This window comes from Amblyomma maculatum, unplaced genomic scaffold (genome assembly GCF_055883805.1).
Source record: "Amblyomma maculatum isolate TAMU_Amacu unplaced genomic scaffold, ASM5588380v1 scaffold_13, whole genome shotgun sequence".
NCBI classification, from domain to species: Eukaryota; Metazoa; Arthropoda; class Arachnida; order Ixodida; family Ixodidae; genus Amblyomma; species Amblyomma maculatum.
Genome location: NW_028146738.1, coordinates 33,892,237 through 33,910,814, shown reverse-complemented (window position 1 = coordinate 33,910,814; position 18,578 = coordinate 33,892,237). Strand labels below are relative to the sequence as shown.

At 43.4% G+C, this 18,578-nt stretch overlaps 1 protein-coding gene across 1 annotated transcript in view; it reads left to right on the top strand.

Annotated features, from left to right (window-relative positions):
• LOC146172541 (nose resistant to fluoxetine protein 6-like) overlaps window positions 1–18,578 on the top strand; it is a 55,981-nt gene that overhangs the window by 20,721 nt on the left and 16,682 nt on the right. The window contains exons 8-11 of the mRNA XM_084585794.1: window positions 5,185–5,271; window positions 5,665–5,836; window positions 10,856–10,938; window positions 17,749–17,871. Coding sequence (XP_084441920.1) covers window positions 5,185–5,271; window positions 5,665–5,836; window positions 10,856–10,938; window positions 17,749–17,871 — 465 coding nt within the window. The remainder of the gene's footprint in view (window positions 1–5,184; window positions 5,272–5,664; window positions 5,837–10,855; window positions 10,939–17,748; window positions 17,872–18,578) is intronic.

Below are 18,578 nucleotides of genomic sequence, written 5' to 3'. Positions count from 1 at the left end.
CCTGCTTCTTATTAAATGCAGGACCAAAACATTAAAGAGAGCAATTGTGCGTTCGACGCGAAAACAGCATTGAACAAATCCATTCTATATGTCTACGGGATTGATATCTGTGTAGTCGAAACTGAATGAGGCACATTTATAAACTCTAACATTGCAATATCTTGGTTTCTAAGAATGAATTTCCTGCGTTAAACGAACCTATCTTGGGAAGAAATGCGCACAACAATGGGCGATGGCTGATGCGAGGTGTATTTTGCGGCACTGTGGACTGCCTAAAGTTCAGAAACAAGTGCAGCTGAGTCAGCGCACTTTTGGATGCAAAAACTTAAGAGGGAAATTCAATAAATATCCAGAAGTGGCACACATTAAAGCAAGAAATTCATTCAACGGCGTGTGTTGCAGTCAAGCTCTGCAGTGGAGTTGAATGGAGTTGTGTCTGTAGGGCAAACAGTCGAGCGACAGTTGAAACCTGCACATTTCAATTCAACGCCATATGATTGGCGTGCGACAATTCTTGCATAAGTGAAAAAAAAATTCTTTCAATTTAATTTATGGGGTTTAACGTCCCAAGGTGACTCAGGCTATGAGAGTCGTCGAGGCGTCCGGAAATTTCGACCGTCTGAGAGCCTTTAACGGACACTGAAAACGCGCAGCACCAGATCACCGTGCTTTTCGCCTCCACCGAAAAGCGGCCGCCGCGGCCGGGATTCGATCTCGCTTCCTTGGGCACAATAGTTGAGAGCCCCAACCACTGCACAACCACTGCGGGGTGTTTTTTTTCTTGTGGTTGCTATTGTTGTTTTAATTTGTAAGTGTAAAAAATTATAAAGCGTTAAAACGTTGCACTTTTATGATAGCGAAAAACGATCACAAGCTCAGCTTGGCGGACTACTCAAAGCTTAATATTCCTACAATTGCCTAAATCATTTATCGTACGTGCACCTCGGATATCACGGAAACATTTCAGGGTACGAGAACATGCCAGCCGAGGTATTTAGAGCGTTAATTAATTTTTAAGACGAAGGTTACCAGACCACTCGTAACAGTAATTGCTGTTATTATCAGGTGTCCCCACATTCGCCAAAAAGCGCCTAAAAATAGAGGGCGTGAAGCGGTGAGCGCTTCCGTAAAGGAGCCTGTCGCGGAGTTGCATTGTGCAGGAGTAGTGCGCGGCAGTAGCTTGAAGGAACAGTGCAATGCGGGCCGGGCACGCAAATGGGAAGATTCACAAGGAGGTTAAGGGAACATGGCATTCCGCTAACTGTTCACAGCAGGGAGCAGTGCACAGGGGATACTGGGTAAATATGGGTGTCTTCTCTACCCGCACCGTCTTCGTCGCTGGCGTCACCAAAACGTGTCCCCACAGTGCGTTTTCATAAACTTACAGACAAATAAAATCCTGTCCACGTCAGGAATCTAACCATCATCATTCTGCGCCACCCAAGTGCAATAACCACTACTTTACGCCAAATATCTTTTTCCTCATTTCATGGAGAAGGTTCCAAAAACAATAACACAAACAGCTCATGCCTCAAATCACCGCGCTGAATAATGCAAGCCCGCCACACCGCAGCACCACAATTACAAATGTGAAACTTCCGGGAAGCACACACAACCATCCAGATACGGTAGCCAGTTAGGCGGCTCTTCCAAGACAGCACATACTCCCCGCTCCAAAGCGCACAGCGCTCAAAATTCTCGAAAAAATTAGACGATTGCGGAGATTCAGCATGGCGGTTCATTATGCGGATGTTCCATAAATGAACAGTCCTATGAACATAAATAAATCAATCAGCACCGCTGAGTGTTTCTCAATACCCAGAAAAAGAATGCAGTGGGGTGTGATTTCAACGTTTTTCTCAAGCATTCGCTGCAATATTTAAAAGAGAAGTACTGCATCATAGCAGAAGACAACACAATCATCCGTGGCGCCTCATGTATTAACAGGCTGCAGTTCACCGGTCATGGCACAAACCTGTGCTTGGCGTCAAGTCATGCCTCTACTGGGAGCATTGATGTGTGCAGCAATTTATACAACGTTTTCTCAGCAGATTGAATGCAGATGCGCATAACGCGCTTTGGTTGGTTTCTAGGGTTTAACGTCCCAAAGTGACTCAGGCTATGAGAGACGCCGTAGTTGAGGACTCCGGAAATTTCGACCACCTGGAGTTCTTTAACGTGCACTGACATCGCACAGCACACGGACGCCTTGCTTTTCGCCCCCATCGAAAAGCGGGCCGCCGCGGCCGGGATTCGATCCCGCATCCTTGGGAACAGTAGTCAAGCACCGTAACCACTGCGCCACACCGGCGGGGTTTATAAACGCACTTTAAATCGCTAATGTCGAAAACACAAGATAAGGCTGCCGATACTGCAGTATAGAGAGCAGAAACCCGGTAAGGGCCACGGTCATCTGCCTTCTGGAGAAGCGATGCAAGTTATCGAAAGACAAGCTACCCCTAAGGGTATTGAAGGGGTTTGCAACTTCATAACTAAACTCCATAGAGTCAAAGTGGCTTGTTGGGAGAGTTAGTTGGACATTATGTTAAAACACCGCTAGAAACACGGACGCATAGAAAAAAAAACACACATTGCGCTGTGCGTGTTTCTAGCGCTGTTTTAACATAATGCCCATAGAGTCCCATCACGAGAGCACTGAGAGGCCGAATGAGCACAGCTACTAAAGTAGGCGATATCCCCATTTGAAAAAGAAGGAAAAACGCAAATCAAGTTGATGCATAACAACCGAGCGAGTACTATTCCGCCAGGCTCTACGGAAAAAAAAAAACGGGTTGTCACGAAGTATGGGCACCTATTAAGAACACCACACGAAGTGCTGTTCAACGCTGACTTCCTGCGAACTTGCTCATAATTTTCCTTGTCTAGCGTAAAAACCTTGGAAGGGATCGAGGGAATTAAACAACTGAAACATTAAAGTGAAAAAATATTATTAACGTATAAGCAATTCAAAATTTAAATAAGTAACAAATGCAGAAATTTAAGAAGTGTAAGAAGAAAGGAAAAATAAATACGCACCTATTGTCGCAATAAAAGCAGCAGCAGTAGCGTCCCCGCTTTCACTTCCCTCTAGTGAAGGTTTTACAGTGATCTGCAAGTTTTCTTCTTTCATCTTGGTTTTTTCAACAGTCTGTTTGCTCGAGACTAAAATTGTGCCTTTGGGGCCATTTGATTGGCCCATGTACAAGCTTTCCAAATATAAAAGATACAGTTTCGCAAGAATTTAAACATTCTGGTTATTTTCCTGCTAAAGTTGGAAATGTTTTTCGGTTATTATATGCAAAGAAAAAAAAACACAATTAAGAGGTTCTTGACGTCCAAAATACTGTGAATTCCTCAGAGCGTCCCGCCACTGTGGCTCCTTGGTTTGGGCGCTTACCTATACCGGGCGTTTCAGAGAACACTACGGAAACTTATTAAAAATTGAAAGTTTCAATTGAACAACAAGCATTGTCAGGAACAAACAACCATGTGCTGTGGCCGTAATTATTTGCAATTAAAGTCTTACATTCTAATGTATAATTACACAAAACTCACTCAATACATCTTTATTAACCCGTTGAGTGGCTAGTGCCAATATGGAATTCGAAGCTGAGGGCCGAACTATAACGTATCTGTTTTTAATTAAAGAAATAGTCTTCTAATTCCTTGCAGCGCGATTTAATCACACGCTTTTTCCTGCAGGAAACCTAAGCTAAGCTTATTAAACGCACAGACATGTGGGTGGAAAAGGAACGTTCACTGATGACATGTTTAAGTGACGTCGGCGCCAAATTGAAACTCGTGCGTCGTTGTGCCATGTTAAGAACACTGTTTCGCTTCGCCGCATTCTAAGTAAAGAGAGAGTCTGGAAAACTTCGTGGCCGTTACTTTTTGGAGGGATGAGACGAAAGACGTGCGTGACATGTCACTGTAGCGTACGTAGTACTAATTACCGGTTCACCAAGACAACATTGTCGAGTCCTCCGTTTGGAAGAAATTAAAAATATGTATATAACTGCCGTATTTCCGCAACCAAAGAAGCGATACGCATCCCCGGCAGATAATGGGAATGATGGCCCCAGAGGGGGGCACCTTTAACCCTACTCCTGTCATTTAACTTGCGATGGGTATTTCATGCGACACGTAATGAGATTAAAGATCCTGCCGCGCACTCCAGAAAAAGTGACAATGGTGGCCTGTCGCCACTTTGAAATATCTTGAAAATTTTTTCGTCGACGCTGAGTTCAGGAAGTTCTTCCTTGATAGCTATGACAACTCTTTATGAACCAAATCAGCACACAATTGCGGGCCTTCCGAACAAAAACAAAGGACTTCAGGGCTGCGGGCTGCGTTATTTAACACCAATAACTACGGATTTAATAGCGTGAAGGGGATTACTGAATGCCTTCGAATATTATGAAGGCACACTGATTTATGCGAACAAAGGCTTATAGAGCGAGGAGCTATGAAGTGGTTATTGTAGTCACCTTATTGAATAATTAAGATGAAAAATATTTTTTGGAATTTCTCAATTATCAAAGTTTGCCCGAGTTCTCTTGTGCGTATTTTTATAATGTAATCTTTGGTGTGATGGAGGCATGGTGCTTAGCCAGTTTTTATTTTAAAATTTTTTATTATTCTGCATAGCAGCTATGGCAGTTTGTGGCATTGTGGTTGGGTGATAGACGAAAGCAGATACAGGTGAGAAAGCAAACATTCTAAATTTGCCCTAAAGCCACTAAACACACGAATCAATTAAAAGGACGTACCAATGACAGCTATGCTTCTCTGTTATCTATTACTCAATCATAATTAATCCCAAACGCATGATCGTTTTCGTCACATTTCATTATTACAACAGAAAGTATAGCACTGTAAACGCCAGACGACAATGCGAGGAAGGTAGTAGTAATATACAACTTTTTTCCGCAAAATGGGAAGGGGTTCAGGAGTTGGGGTCTTAAGCTGCAGGTCGTGTTCCTAGGTGCATGATCCCATTAGTTCTTGCTACCTCTTCGGCCCGCTCGACCAGCGCTAGCTTATCTTGGACCTCGTCTTCTGTGATCTACTGCACTAGGTGCTTTTTATGTGACAATGAACCAACACGTCCAAACATAATCCCTTCATTATTACAAGCGTGCGTACTTTTTTAAGGATGTTTTCTCATCACATGGTTTCTTGCAGTGGGTTTCTTCTAGCTTCTGTTGTATACAAGCAGAAAAGGACTGGAGTGCTCGTATTCCTTTTTGCGGTCGTACGGAGATTCATCAGGTACGTTTTCGTAGTTTTAACACAAAATTGAATTAGAAATCAGGGGCCATCCGATAGACCACAGTATAAAAGTGAGGGTGAGAAGATTTACGTAGAGACCACGGCATGTTGCTTTCGTCAACTTGTTCACAGGCCCCTTGTACGGATCATAAAAAATTTGTATCCCAACAAGAAATTTTAACTTCAATGCAGGATCGAGGGCTTATGAGTGACGAGATTTGTGATGTTAATATTCGATCCGTTAAGTTGCTGAGTGATAGACTAACTTGTCCTCAAAGCCAAACGTGCCCTTTCAATGTAGAACACTAATACATAGTTCCTTGTACCGCTTGGCAGTTATGACGTGATGTATTGTCTGGAAAATGAAACTGACTGAACGGCAAAATATTTCAGAACTATGGTTCCGCTGTTCTTCCTGTTCATGTGCCTGCACTTGCTGCCACTCATGACCTCCGGACCGGATGCTAAGACATTCTTCGACAAGATCCACCACGAATTTCAGTCGCAGTGGCTGGTTTTACTCCTACAAGTGCAGAACTACGCTTACAAAGTCGACACAAGTGCAGTAAGTTATTTGTTTTTATTCCGTGCATCCTGTTTTTGCACACGAGGGTGTTTTTTATCCATATTTTCAGTAAAGATGTCCAATGGCTGCCAGAGGGGGTCCCCTAAAATTGTAACATTTCGCAGTATAAAGTTCTGTTCTCATGCTCGTTGCAGAAACTGAAGCACAAAATTTGCTGATATGCATTTTGCGCTTAAGTAGAAGAAAAAGGAAGAACGACACATTGAGATCGTCAGAAAGTATCTTGGGAAGCAAAATAGCGCGCTTCCAAACACAGACACAGGAAGGGAACGACAACACAGCGCTGTGTTGTCGTTCCCTTCCTGTGTCTGTGTTTGAAGTGCGCTATTTTGCTTTCCAAGATGATTTACCAACTAGCCCGTTCTTCCACCCTTGCAAGTCACAAAGTATGCCAGCATCTTGGAGTGCCTGCTTAAGTAACTTTTGCCATTATATCGTTCTTGCGTTACAGCACTGCTCTTGCAATGTTGCTAGCTGGCCAGTTGCCCCTGTATGAGATAAGAATAATATAAGGTCCAATGTTCCGCATCATAAAATGACAACCATGTCGAAATTGCGCCAAAGTTGACTCCAAAATTGATATTGAAACGTTGAGCTTCAAAGAAAAAATTCGCCTTTTTTTACAAAATGTGGCTCCTACTGTGGACAGGAGTAAGCTGAAAACTATCGGTTTATAACAAATGCACGTGGGCGAAGCAGACGTTAATGGGCTCCATGAACCGTCAACTACATTTGCAAAGCGGCAAATGTGCGCATCACAGCTGATGCGATCCTTCGCACGCATCTGTTGCTATCATGAACAAGTGAACTGCGCACGCAGGAGGAGCCGGCAGAGCGCTTTCAATCAGTGAAACTGGAATATGAGAGGCGCGCACACGGGGAGAAGGCCTGGGAAAATGGCCAATTACGAACTAATGGCATTCACCAGAAAACGAAAAAGCTATGCAGCGTTAAGAAAACGATTTGAATAAACTCTGGTGTGAAATGAGAGCCTCCGCTCAACACAGCTTCATTAGTGTCTTGTATGTTCCAGTTCAAAGACACATCACTCGTTCCCCCAATCGGGGCCCTTGGTTCCCTCTCTTCTACTACGGCCATGTCAGGCTTCTCCATCTACGCTCATTCCTTTGCATAGCTCTTTCCTAAGCCGCGATGCAATGTCATTTCTGTCTAGCAGATTCCAATCTATATACCCATTCGTTCCGCTTAAAGTGCTTGTGGCTTCAAAAATGCGAGGCGATCATTTCCCCATTACTGTACCCGGCGATCCCACATAACGCCTTCGCCCGCAAGAGCGCCACAAACCATGATCTCTTGGACGCTATAGAGCTCTCCGGAATAATGTCTCTGACGGAATGCCACCTTACGATGGAAGAGAGAACGTCAAAACATGTGTTCTCGCGATTACCACCGCAGGGCGCCAGCACAAGCACTGCCTTCCGCGCAGCGCGGTGGATCCGCGGAGCTTGCGCGAACGCTATAGCTATTCTACGCACCCAGCTCTAACCAAAAGAAGAGAGGAGGACAACGCTCATAGGAGATGATCTGATCAGTCGGAAACAAAGGGTTCGGCAGCGATAGAAAATGGGAGCCATTGCTCACACCACTCGCACGTGAGAAGAGGGCAGAAATGGCCGACTGCGTCACTAGGGCCGGAGCAGCAAAGTGTTTCACCCAAACCATGCTGTTACTAAATAAAATGCGCTGCGAAACATGGAAGGATCTTGTCGGTTTATTCCCTTTGAACATTTGAGCCGGTAGTACCTTCAAAACTCCTTTCTACTGAAAATGGTCAGTTACCTAGGCACTTCACCTGAATTCAGAAAACGCGGAGAGCGCTGTGTGAAGGGAAGGCGCCTAAGAAACGCCGGCGAAAGAAAAACCAATTTCCACTTGTTTAATCTATGACCCGAAGTAGCATATGCTTTATTTATTAATATTGTTAACCCTCAATATGATGGTCATTACAGGGAAAGAAAAAATAAAAATACAGGCGCAATTCGCATCGCTAAAATACACTGAGTAAAACAGTATTACAGATCTGGACAGCAACCCTCCAGGAACGTCTTCACACCTGTCTGGAATTTTTTTTACATCTGTTTGGCCCACAATGTGGCTTGGCAGTTGATTCCAGATTTCTACAGCATTGGAAAAAAACGAGTAGGATACACACCAGTACGTGTAATAATAGGTTACAAAGCTTTGATCCTTTCGTGGGCGACTCTTCAGAGGAGGTGTAACATAGTGTTGTTTATTAATTTTTACTTTATAATTCATTATCAGAAGAAGAATTTCAGTGTCTGCTTTCTTTTTCTTATTTCTAGTAATTCTAGCGGCACTGTTTTAGCGTTTCTGTGACCGAACCAGTGAGGGGGTATGTAAAACTTATAAAACGCTCTGAAACCATTTAAAAGCTTTCCAGCTTGCGTTTTAAATCCTTTTGATGTGGACTCCACGCTGCACTTGCGTACTTTATAGTTGGCCGCGCGAATGTCGTGTAGTGAATCAATTTAATTTCTCTTGTTGCATTTGGCAACTTTCTCCGCCAGAAACAATGCTTCTGGTAGGCTTTTAAATATATATTTTCAATATGGGGGCGGCAATCAAGTTTATGTAGGCGGCACTTATGTCAGTCAGTTTATGTCAGTTGACAGTCGGCGCTTGTGTCTCGTCTCTTGTCCTTAGTGGTCGTGTGTGTTTGCGCTCTATCAAAGTTTTCCAAAAATGAACCAACTCGCCCAGAAAGAAGTGTTAATGACGTTTATGTGTTAGCGTCACTCCCAAGTACCTGGAACACTTTACTTCAACTAAATAATTTTAACTGATATTATATTGGAACGGCATTACAATCTGTTTCCTTGTTACATCACTGTAAGTGTATTTGTGGTAGTTTATTTCCATGCCCTATTTCAGGCACCGCGAGTTTAACGACTGAAGACACCTACAGTTTTCATCTGATTTTTCGGGCAAGCTAAAGCGAATAAATTGAACAATCATAGGCAAAAGTTTCATTCTGGCAGGCAGTATAATGATAGCAGAAATATTATTCACATATAAAAAGAAACAAAAGGGGACCTAAAACGGAGCCCTGTGGCACCCCCGACAGAACTTCACGCTTATCTTATGCTGTGCTTTCTATTCTGACAACTTGACAGCGATTACCTGGATGCGCCTGAATCTATAACACGATATTTTCACTGATTCTCAATCTGCACAGTTTAAAAGCATTTATGACGCGGAACTTAATTTAAAGGTTTTGCGAAGTCTACACATACCACTTCTACAGGCTGACGTTCGTCTATAACCTTACAAAAGTCGTTGACTGTTTCAGTCAACTCCGTCACTGTCGAAAGGGCAGTCCGAAAGCCATGCTAAAATAGACGCAATAGGTCGTTTATTTCCAAAAAATGAAAGATTTGGTATGCTATTATGCGCTCAAAAACCTTGGAACATTCGGAAGTGAGTGAAACCGGTCTATAATTTTTTGCAAGCAATCGATTACCGCCTTTAAAAATCGGAATAACTAATGCTCTGCGCCAGTCATTAAACCACTCAGCATACCATTTAAGGAATTTCGTCGGTATTTCATCGGGGCCTCATGCCCTTCCTGTTGATGCTAATATCGTGCATCGTGTACGGCAAGGTGCAAATTGTAGTATTATCACTTTCAATGTCAAACTTACCCCTACTGAAGGGGAAGAAATTATTAAACAGATTTTCAATATCATTTTTATCAGTCACCTCAATCGATCCCATCGAATACCTCTTTGAATGTGCTCTTTCTTGTTAAACCTGGAAAACGCATAAAAACAACGGACAACAGCAAGAGACTGTTTGCTGCTGTTGTCCGTTGTTTTTATGCGCTTTCCAGGTTTAACATGTCTAACCAACTCGCCCAAACGCTGCCATTAGTGCTCTTTCTTGCTGAGAAATATTTTCAGAACATTTGCGGTTCGATTTTGAGGAAGTTGAACACCTTTTTTTTTCGAATCTAGTAACGCAGTTTTGATCTTCTTCTTGGTGTTTGAAAGTTCTTCCGTCCTATTGTTTTTTTTTCTTACGTAGCCTTTTTAGTTTGCGCTTAAAATGAATGATATCTCTATTATCCAAGGACTGAACTGCTTCGAATTTGCTGGGCGAGTAAGAACAAATTTATCAATGAAATATTTTAGTGTGCCTTAGAAACATTGCCACAATTACTCGACAATGTCATGGTGGGATGCATTTGTAAACTGATCTAACTTTGCTTCTAAGACGTCTAAGATAGGTGTGTCGTCTGCCCGGCTGTAATCTTTGATACGTATTAAAACATGTAATTGTTTACGGACTTGTGTGTTCAACAGCACATTCAAACATATCATCTTGGGGTCAGATCAACCCGGCTGGACAGATGCAGTGTGGTCTGCCACTTTACTTGATAAGAAAACCAAGTTCAACAATAACTGGGACCTTGCTGTAACCCTTGTAAAATCCTTTACTGTTTCTTGAAGTTATGCGTAAACATAACTGAGTGGAATAAACATGATTAGATTAAATACCATCCCAAAAGAAAAAATAGAAATAAGGCACCACATCCCACGCTGTGATGCAAGTGAGGTGTTTTATGCCTTACTTCTTTCGTCCCAGTTCATTTCTTTTTTGAAGCTGCCTCTTTCGTTGAACAAGTATCAATAGCTAGCCCAAGCTGATTGCAAAGCATTCTGTGCTTGCAGATGCTCTCTATGAAGAGAAAACAAAAACCTGTTGCTCAACATTCATAAGCAGCAAGCAGATTTGAACCTAAGGTCGGTACGCCATTAGATTAACCATGAGTGATGATGAAAATATTGTATAAGAGGTATTACCGCACTGATACGTCTTACGCCAACTATGCGGAGCAAAGCAAGTAGATTGGGCAAGTTTGCCGGGTGTTTCTTTTTTTTGTACTGTTCAGTTACCAGACAACTGGCTACCTAATGTGAAGCAATCTCTTGATCCAGTATATGTATCTATTTTCAGCCTGCGTTTGGTCATTTGTGGTACCTGTCCATCGACTTCCAGTTCTTCCTTCTGGCTTTGCCGATACTGCTACTGCTGAAAAAGTGAGTAACAAATGAGTGTTCAGATTAGATTTTCCCTGACCCTTTATTCTGTTGTGACAGCACAGTCGCCCTGCTTGGGACACTGTTTTCTATTACCAAAGAAGGGTCAATGACTTCAATGAATGTTCTAAACGGTTAATGAGGTTTTTGTGGCAATACGTATGCTGTTATTCTGTCGCTCTTTGATAGCACTTCCGTGCTATCAAAGAGCCTCTGCTCAAAGGTCTACCTCCGGTGTGACATCGTCAGACTAACTACATCTGTGCGATAGGTACACTTATGCGCGTTATTTGTGTGTTTTCTTTTTGAAGAGAAATTATGCTTTTTTTTCACCAAACATATTGTTACGGTGTGGCATGACAAGTGATGGAACATGGCGACACAACAAAAACAAAATGACGTGATAACATGACAATGAAATATGCTTTAATGGCCAGCGGGCCTAGCGCGAGCACTCCGCCCCGCGCCACTGCCCGCTTCGTCATCTTCGTAGCAATACACTCGAAACTAAAGGCTAGCCTTCTTTTGACACGACGTAATTCAAGCAAATCGGCGCTTCTGCTGCAAGGCTGTTTGTCACTGTATATAAAGCTGCCCAGAGGCAGACGTCAGCTCGCAGGAAATTCAGCCAAGCTGGTATCCTTCTCTTTGTATCATTTACATTATATGTTTGTATAAAGTTTTCCTTCAACTACAGTTTTGAAGGCAAATACTATATATATGGCGCGTGAGATTGAAATTTTTGCGGAAAATTCGAACCTTCAAGGGACAATGTGCGGATAACTCGGCACCAATGCGTATCCGAGATTCCTATATCCTAAAATAGAATAAAATTATGACCGATCACAGCAGCGCAGAGAAATCAACATACTCGGGAGGTTGATATTTAGATAGACAGGCGGAACGCATGAATGAACGTCTGGATGATACTAGGAGCGATATTTTGCCATGATCAACAAGCAAAAACTGAATATCCTTTCACCCAGTGCCTCCATATAGGTATTACAGAAATGTTTGTGGTAGGCTGGAGAATCCTGGAAAAAGAAACGAATAGTCGCAAACTAGCGTTATCAGGAAAAATATATCATATTCCAGCCCCTTTTAGTATTATTCAGAACAACGCTGCCTCATATCGCACTGCTTACTGTTATTAAATTTGCATTAACATAAAAACGCACTGTCGCAAGCTTCAAGTGATGGCACAGGGGAGCTTATCTCGTAATAATCGGCGATTGAAAGCAGTTAGCGTGGAACTGAAGCAAATTTCAACGAGAACTGTCAGCACATAAGCCAGCAGGTATTTCGCCCTTGCCTGGCTATGACTTAAAATTCATCTTGTTTGGCGCAAAAGGACAGGATACACAAAGCGTTAGTGTTGTACGTGTTTTCTTACTGTGTGCCCTGTCCTTTTGCGCTAAACAAGATGAATTTTAGACTGATCACAAACTAGCCCAAAAGTTAACGCTTTTAAAGTGGCCATGACTGCTACTGTTTTTTTAATTTTAAAACATAAGCTTCGCAAGTGCGCTCTTCGCCTATGCTTACTCGCGGCATTTCTGCCCTTCGAGAAGATTCAAATAACCCATTCGCATCATGGCCATTTTTTTTTCTTTGCGAGGAAGCGAGCGTGACGCCAGGTATTTAAAAAAAACTTGGCTAGGCTTCCTGGCACACAAAGATTCTCTCGAGTGGCATTTTTCGCATTCCGTATTAGCAGATCGTGGCTGAAAACAAGTCTTAACGACGCAACTATTCGGGCGAGAAGAGAAACACGTGCAGACGGCGCACTTCCTATAACTCTAACCGGTCAAGTCTTATGCGTGGCTAGGCGCTCTCAGACGAAGGTGTCGCGATACACTGCCTTTACGCGCAGGCACAAAGTGAAGACATTCACATTTTCTGAGAGAAATAAGATAAGCGCACTCTTTAAATAAGCTATCTGCGATCAGTCTGAAAGCACATGCAGACGGCGTTATAAGCGGCAACTAGAGGGTCCACTCGTTGGCTCCACGATACTCGAAACAAGCGCCAAAACAATCACGCTTCTGCGCTTATGGCCCCTGCTGCTGAAGTTAATAAGCAAAGGAGATCTCAATGCTTTGGTGTAGCGTTTATGACCTGTACCGCTAAAACACAAGAGCAGTTTCTCTCATTCCCAAGCTGACGGCGACGCTCTAATTTGGCTTATAAACGATACCAAATTTTGTAAGGTCATTTCTTAGAGATGCCTGCCTTCATTCTCGATGGTCGAAATTTCCGTCATGTTACCATTATAATTATGAATAATTTGGCACTTTCTTCCTTTATTTAGACCAAAACCCCGTATGGTGCTTCCTTTGGGACTGCAAAATAATTTTAAAATAGAGTTTTTTAAGTTAGAAGAGAGCTTTTTTCTGCGTACTATTATCAGCGTTGTGATGCATCAACGAAAACGGGATAACAAGCAGGCTCGTTGACTGATATTGAGTTGGTAACTTTTTATGTATTCCACTTCGGCTTCTTATTTAGGAGAGGCTTGCATCTATACCAGATTACAGAATTTAAATGTACTTTTCGCGGTGCCGTTGCAATCCGATCGGTTCTTGGGCCGCCAGCTGGTCAAAGCAAATCCTCATGTCTAGAACAACCAAAGGGCGCGCCTACGAGCGTGCATCACGCATCATCGCACCTGTCACGTGAAATGCTCCGGCTTTCCGCTCACATTCGGAAGCTGCGACAAGAGCACGTTGTCCAGCAATGCTGTGTAATGTACGCTCCTAGGTGTGACTAACGTGAAAAGACATTTAAGATAGTCACGAAGCCAGAACGTCGCAATATTTACAAGGTGAATTACTGAAGCCTCAACATAACGGTATATCAGGAAGAAAGGAAGTCATAGAAGAACAGACACGTCGCTCAACAGAAACGCGCTCTAGAACCTCGGTGGCTGTAGTCAAACCTTTATTTGGTAGCTGCAGAGATGTAGAGGCCTATCAAGACTCGTATCATGCAGGCAAAAAAAAAAAAAAAAAAACATTGGGGGGCACTTAATCTATTGCTTTAGGGTTATGAAGCGAAAGCGCACGCAGTTACCCGACGTATATCTTCCAGCTTTAATCAAGCCTTGTCAACGTGCCTACTTGGCCTATGGTTAACGCCTTTGGTCAGAATGCAAGGGTCCTGGCAGAATTATTTGGTATCACCATTTCATATGAAAGGTGCGGCCCGAGTTGGTAGCTCCTTCCTAACGTAACATCAGGAATTGCTACATTCACTCGGTGCGCGGCTATGTCAGCTGCCAGCTACCACCTGCAAGAGCGATGCTCATGACTTTTCACTCACAACGCCGAAAATGACAACAACGGATATTCTGGTGAAAGGAAGTTGCAGAATACAGTAGTCAAGGAATTAAAGGAGAGTTGAGGTATCAATGAACAAAAATTGAAAGACTCGTGCAGTGTGGCGTGAGACGTTATTAAAGGATGCGCACAAATTTCTGTTACAATTTGACACCTGGACCCAACAAGCTGCCATGCGGCTAAGCGCGGATGCACTCTGTGATAATTAGTTTTAGCGAGGTACCACGCTGGATACCACGAGGTGTTTGCTTCCATTCAGTGTTGTCATTCAATATGTGTCTCCTTTGAAAGCATTGTGCTGGATTGTACTGAAACTATCCTGTTTTTAAAGACCGTTAGCGATGCAGCTTCTTTATTATTTAGAGGCTGTCACGGAAGAGGAAAACTCCTTGTCAACAATAGACCGCGTTGAAACCTTCTAGATGTGTCCTGGCAGCCAGCTAGTTCTTGCCACGATCTGTGTACGAGTGTTCTTCACGCGCTTGCACGCCGTATTCAGAGTGAAAGAGCAGCGTGACGATGTGATAACGTGCTTAACCGTTTTCAGCCATGCACATGCAGTGCGCCGCCCGAACCTCCCCGTCGTGTTTTGCGGCAATCCAAGCCCTCAAAGGAGGGCTCGACAAACTCTGAGGGGTGTTGACCTTCGTGGACAGTAGAGTTATTTACCCGTGGTTATCACTAATTCATAAATATAGAGTGCGTATACGTGCCGTAGAGTTCTTATCCCAGCTAAACGGCGAAATCGTTATAGCTCAAATTCGCCACAAAAAGAATCACATTTGTAGTCGGTACTTTTTATACCAAATTTGTTTGGCGTACTTGCCTCATTCGATTAGAAGAAGTCGGATGTTCGCATTCTCTGTGTCAGCAGAGAAATCAAGCAGGCCGCTGTCGCAGCAATGGCACCTGTGGCATCATCTCGTGTTGAAGAACTTTATTACCTTATTTATCTATGACAAAAAGCGGAACTTAGTATGGCCAAAACTACACTGTATTTGAAGCGTTTTATTTGTGCATCGCAAACAATCATTTTGAGCTCGAAACGTAGCGAGTTGACGCCACCGGTGCCATCACTGTGGCTTGTTTTGCTTCGATGCCGACACAGACGATGCAAGCATCCGACTACTGTTCGAATGAGGCAAGTACTCCAAACAATTGCGGTATAAAAAAACGAATACAAGGATTCAGCGATTTATCTGGAAGAAGTATCCTACGGCACGCATGTAACTGAGCAACGCACGGGTTCGTCTGCTTTAGCCACACGACCCAGCCGCTTGTAATGTAGGTGTGTCATTTGAGCGATTTGTAGGGTGTCAGTTGGTTTCTGGTGAAAAAGCTCGTCGAAGCACAAGAAACTCATAAATGTCGCAAATATTTTTGCGCTGCCGCAGCTCGACGCTTTTCTTGCAGTCGCTCACAACGACTGCAAATTGGTCGGTGCTGCACAGTTTCATTTTTTTCACTGCTCTCATCGCGCGCATTTCAGGATAGTTCGAACTATCATTCATGGTGGCAATTTACTTTTCCTTACATCGTCAGGTAGAGTGGCGGAGAAAACGGAGGCACACGAGTAGCTGAGCCGCCGACCACACGAGCAGAACTGGACGTAAAGATGGCGTCAGCTGTGCACTGACGTCAGATGTGACGTCACGTGAATACCCCTTATACCCACTGGAAGGCAAAGGCCTCTTCCGTATCCCTCCAATTTTTCCGGTTCTTTGCTAGCTGCATCCACCTGAACCTCACCAATTTCCTAACCTCCTCCTCCCACCTAACTTTCTACGGCCCCCTGCTATACTTGCCTTCCCTTTGAATATCATTTTGTTACCTTTAGCGAGCATCGGTTATTCTCACTTCGCACTACATTACCTGCCCATATGCCCATTTCTCCAATTATGATTTCTACTAAAATATCATTAACTCGAGTTTGTTCCCTCACCCACTCTGCACGCTTCCCGTCTAAACGTTACACCTACCATTTTTCGTTCCATAGCTCTCGCCGTTGTCCTCAGTTTACATTGAACCTTTTCCGTTGGCCTTCTAGTTTCTGCTCAACAGTTGAATACCGCTCAGATATATAGCTATTATATACTTTTCTCTTGAGAATACCGGTAATCTGGCACTCCGTATCTCGCAGTACATGCCAAATAGTTTCCACCCCAATCTTATTCTCCTAGTTATTTCCTTTCGCGGTCCACACCTGCGCCTACTACCTTTCATAAGTGCACGTCTCCCTACCACTTTCCTCAACTCGCAGTTTATCCTAAAGTGCTGTTTGTTTCAATGGCTGTTGAAGATTGCTTTAGTCTTCGGCATATAATTTATGGCTCACCGTTCAGCTTTGCCTGTCTAGGTCAATAATCATTTTTGTCCATTTCGTCCCCTGAGTTACTAAGAAGATTATGTCATCTGCGAATCGCAGATTACTGAGTTATCGTGCTATAACCTACATCCCAACCTGGGCTCCCATTACTTGTCTCTAAATACTTCCTTAAGGAAGCGTTGGAAAACACTGTAGGGATCATGCCCCCTTCCCTAAATACTTCCTTGTGGGGATTTTATTACTTTATCTACAGACGACTATTTTCTATGCGCAGCCAATAAAGATATGCTCCAGTAAGTACTTTCACATATGACTCATTTGCACCTGATTTCGCAATGATCTATGACTACTGTCGTTTCGGCTGAGTTAATTTTGTTCTCGTAATGAATGGAAGCTATGTTTAAGGGCTGGTTATATTCTGACCACTTTTCTATCTCCTGATTGATAGTGTGGTTGTAATCAATGGCAGTGTTTCCTTTACGATTCCTGCCTGACCCTTTCTTTGGTTGATTGAAGTATAAGGTTGTCATGGTTTTATTCGCTAGTACTATAATTAAAACCCTTTACGTAACACATGGTAAGCTGATCGTTCTACCTAAAATTTCATTCCTCGAAGCCCATTTTCTTGCCGATTGAAATAATGACATCCTTCTTCAAGATCCTGGTGTTCTCGAGGTCATGAGACGCTACGTCAAAGCGGTCCACAGCGACCTAAACACTATGGGTTAGGAAGTGCGTTCGTATAACGGACACCGAATTATTTTGCGCCATTCGGTCAAGCTTCAGCCGACCCAGGCAGGACACGTCGCGTATACGTGCCACACTCTCGCGCTGGGTTTCAGTCTCTACATACGGCTGAAAATGCAGGACTAAACATATGACCCTGTTGGCGACGTTAACGTCCAGCTGTGCCGCATTGGCTTAAGCGCTATCGGTGAAGGCTTCCCATCGTCCGTCTAGCATTGCACGCGCTTTCGTGGCGAGCTCACGCGTGATGCTTTGATGTGAAAATGCATTCATATTTCATTCGAAGATTACGTAATCAGTACGCTTCGTTGCAAATGCTGATTACACTGCTTTGGATGCACGAGTACTGACTCTTAAAATATTCATCCTGCTTTACGTTTTTTTTTTTTTTTTTTTCAGGCGTCCAAAAGTCGCCGTTGCTGTGTTTGCGCTTCTGTCATTGATCGGCTGCTCGGTAGCAACATGGCAAGTCGCTGGCAACGAAATGACACCTTTTATTATGGCAGTTTCCGAATCTTTATCGTAAGTACACTTTGCAATGACATTCTTCACATATTGTAGATTTTTTGTGCGCGTAAAGGCCAACGGAAATGAGAATTGCCATGATTTCCCCGCTGGCAGCATAATAATTCGTTAATTGGGGGCGTAGAGGAGAAATATAGCCACGTCATTCCAAATACCTACGTAGAAGTCTGTTTGGGTAACAGATGGTTTTGTTCCTTGGTTAGCCGAGGACCCGATAAAAGAGTGATACCGTAGGCTTCGTGGCTACAAAAGTGATGCGATAATTTGCGCCTCTGCCATTATATTACCTTGTTTTTCTCAGCTTTGCAGCAGAAAGAACTAACATGACAGAAAATAAACCTGCGCTCACAGTGAATAAACTGAGTAGGCCTCCAACATCCTGTGTATCACAGATCATTCTCAGCGCAACTTTGAGGGAAGTATAAAAGAACGGAAGGGGGGTGGAGAGAGCATCCCCTAAAGCTCTTCAATGGCAGCATTCTTTGCTTTCTGACCCACGGTTTAGGCGTATACTGTGGTCGCTGACAGACCACGTGCCATGAAATAAGGCTAATAATTAAACAATTCAAGTACTAGCGTAATGCATTCTCACATGTGGAAACACTTCACACTTGATCGCAATGGAGCTCTTAACCTAAAAAAAGCCGTCAACGTCTGCCGAGAAGTGTCCACAAAAGCTAGATGGAACCCTCCTACCGGAAGTC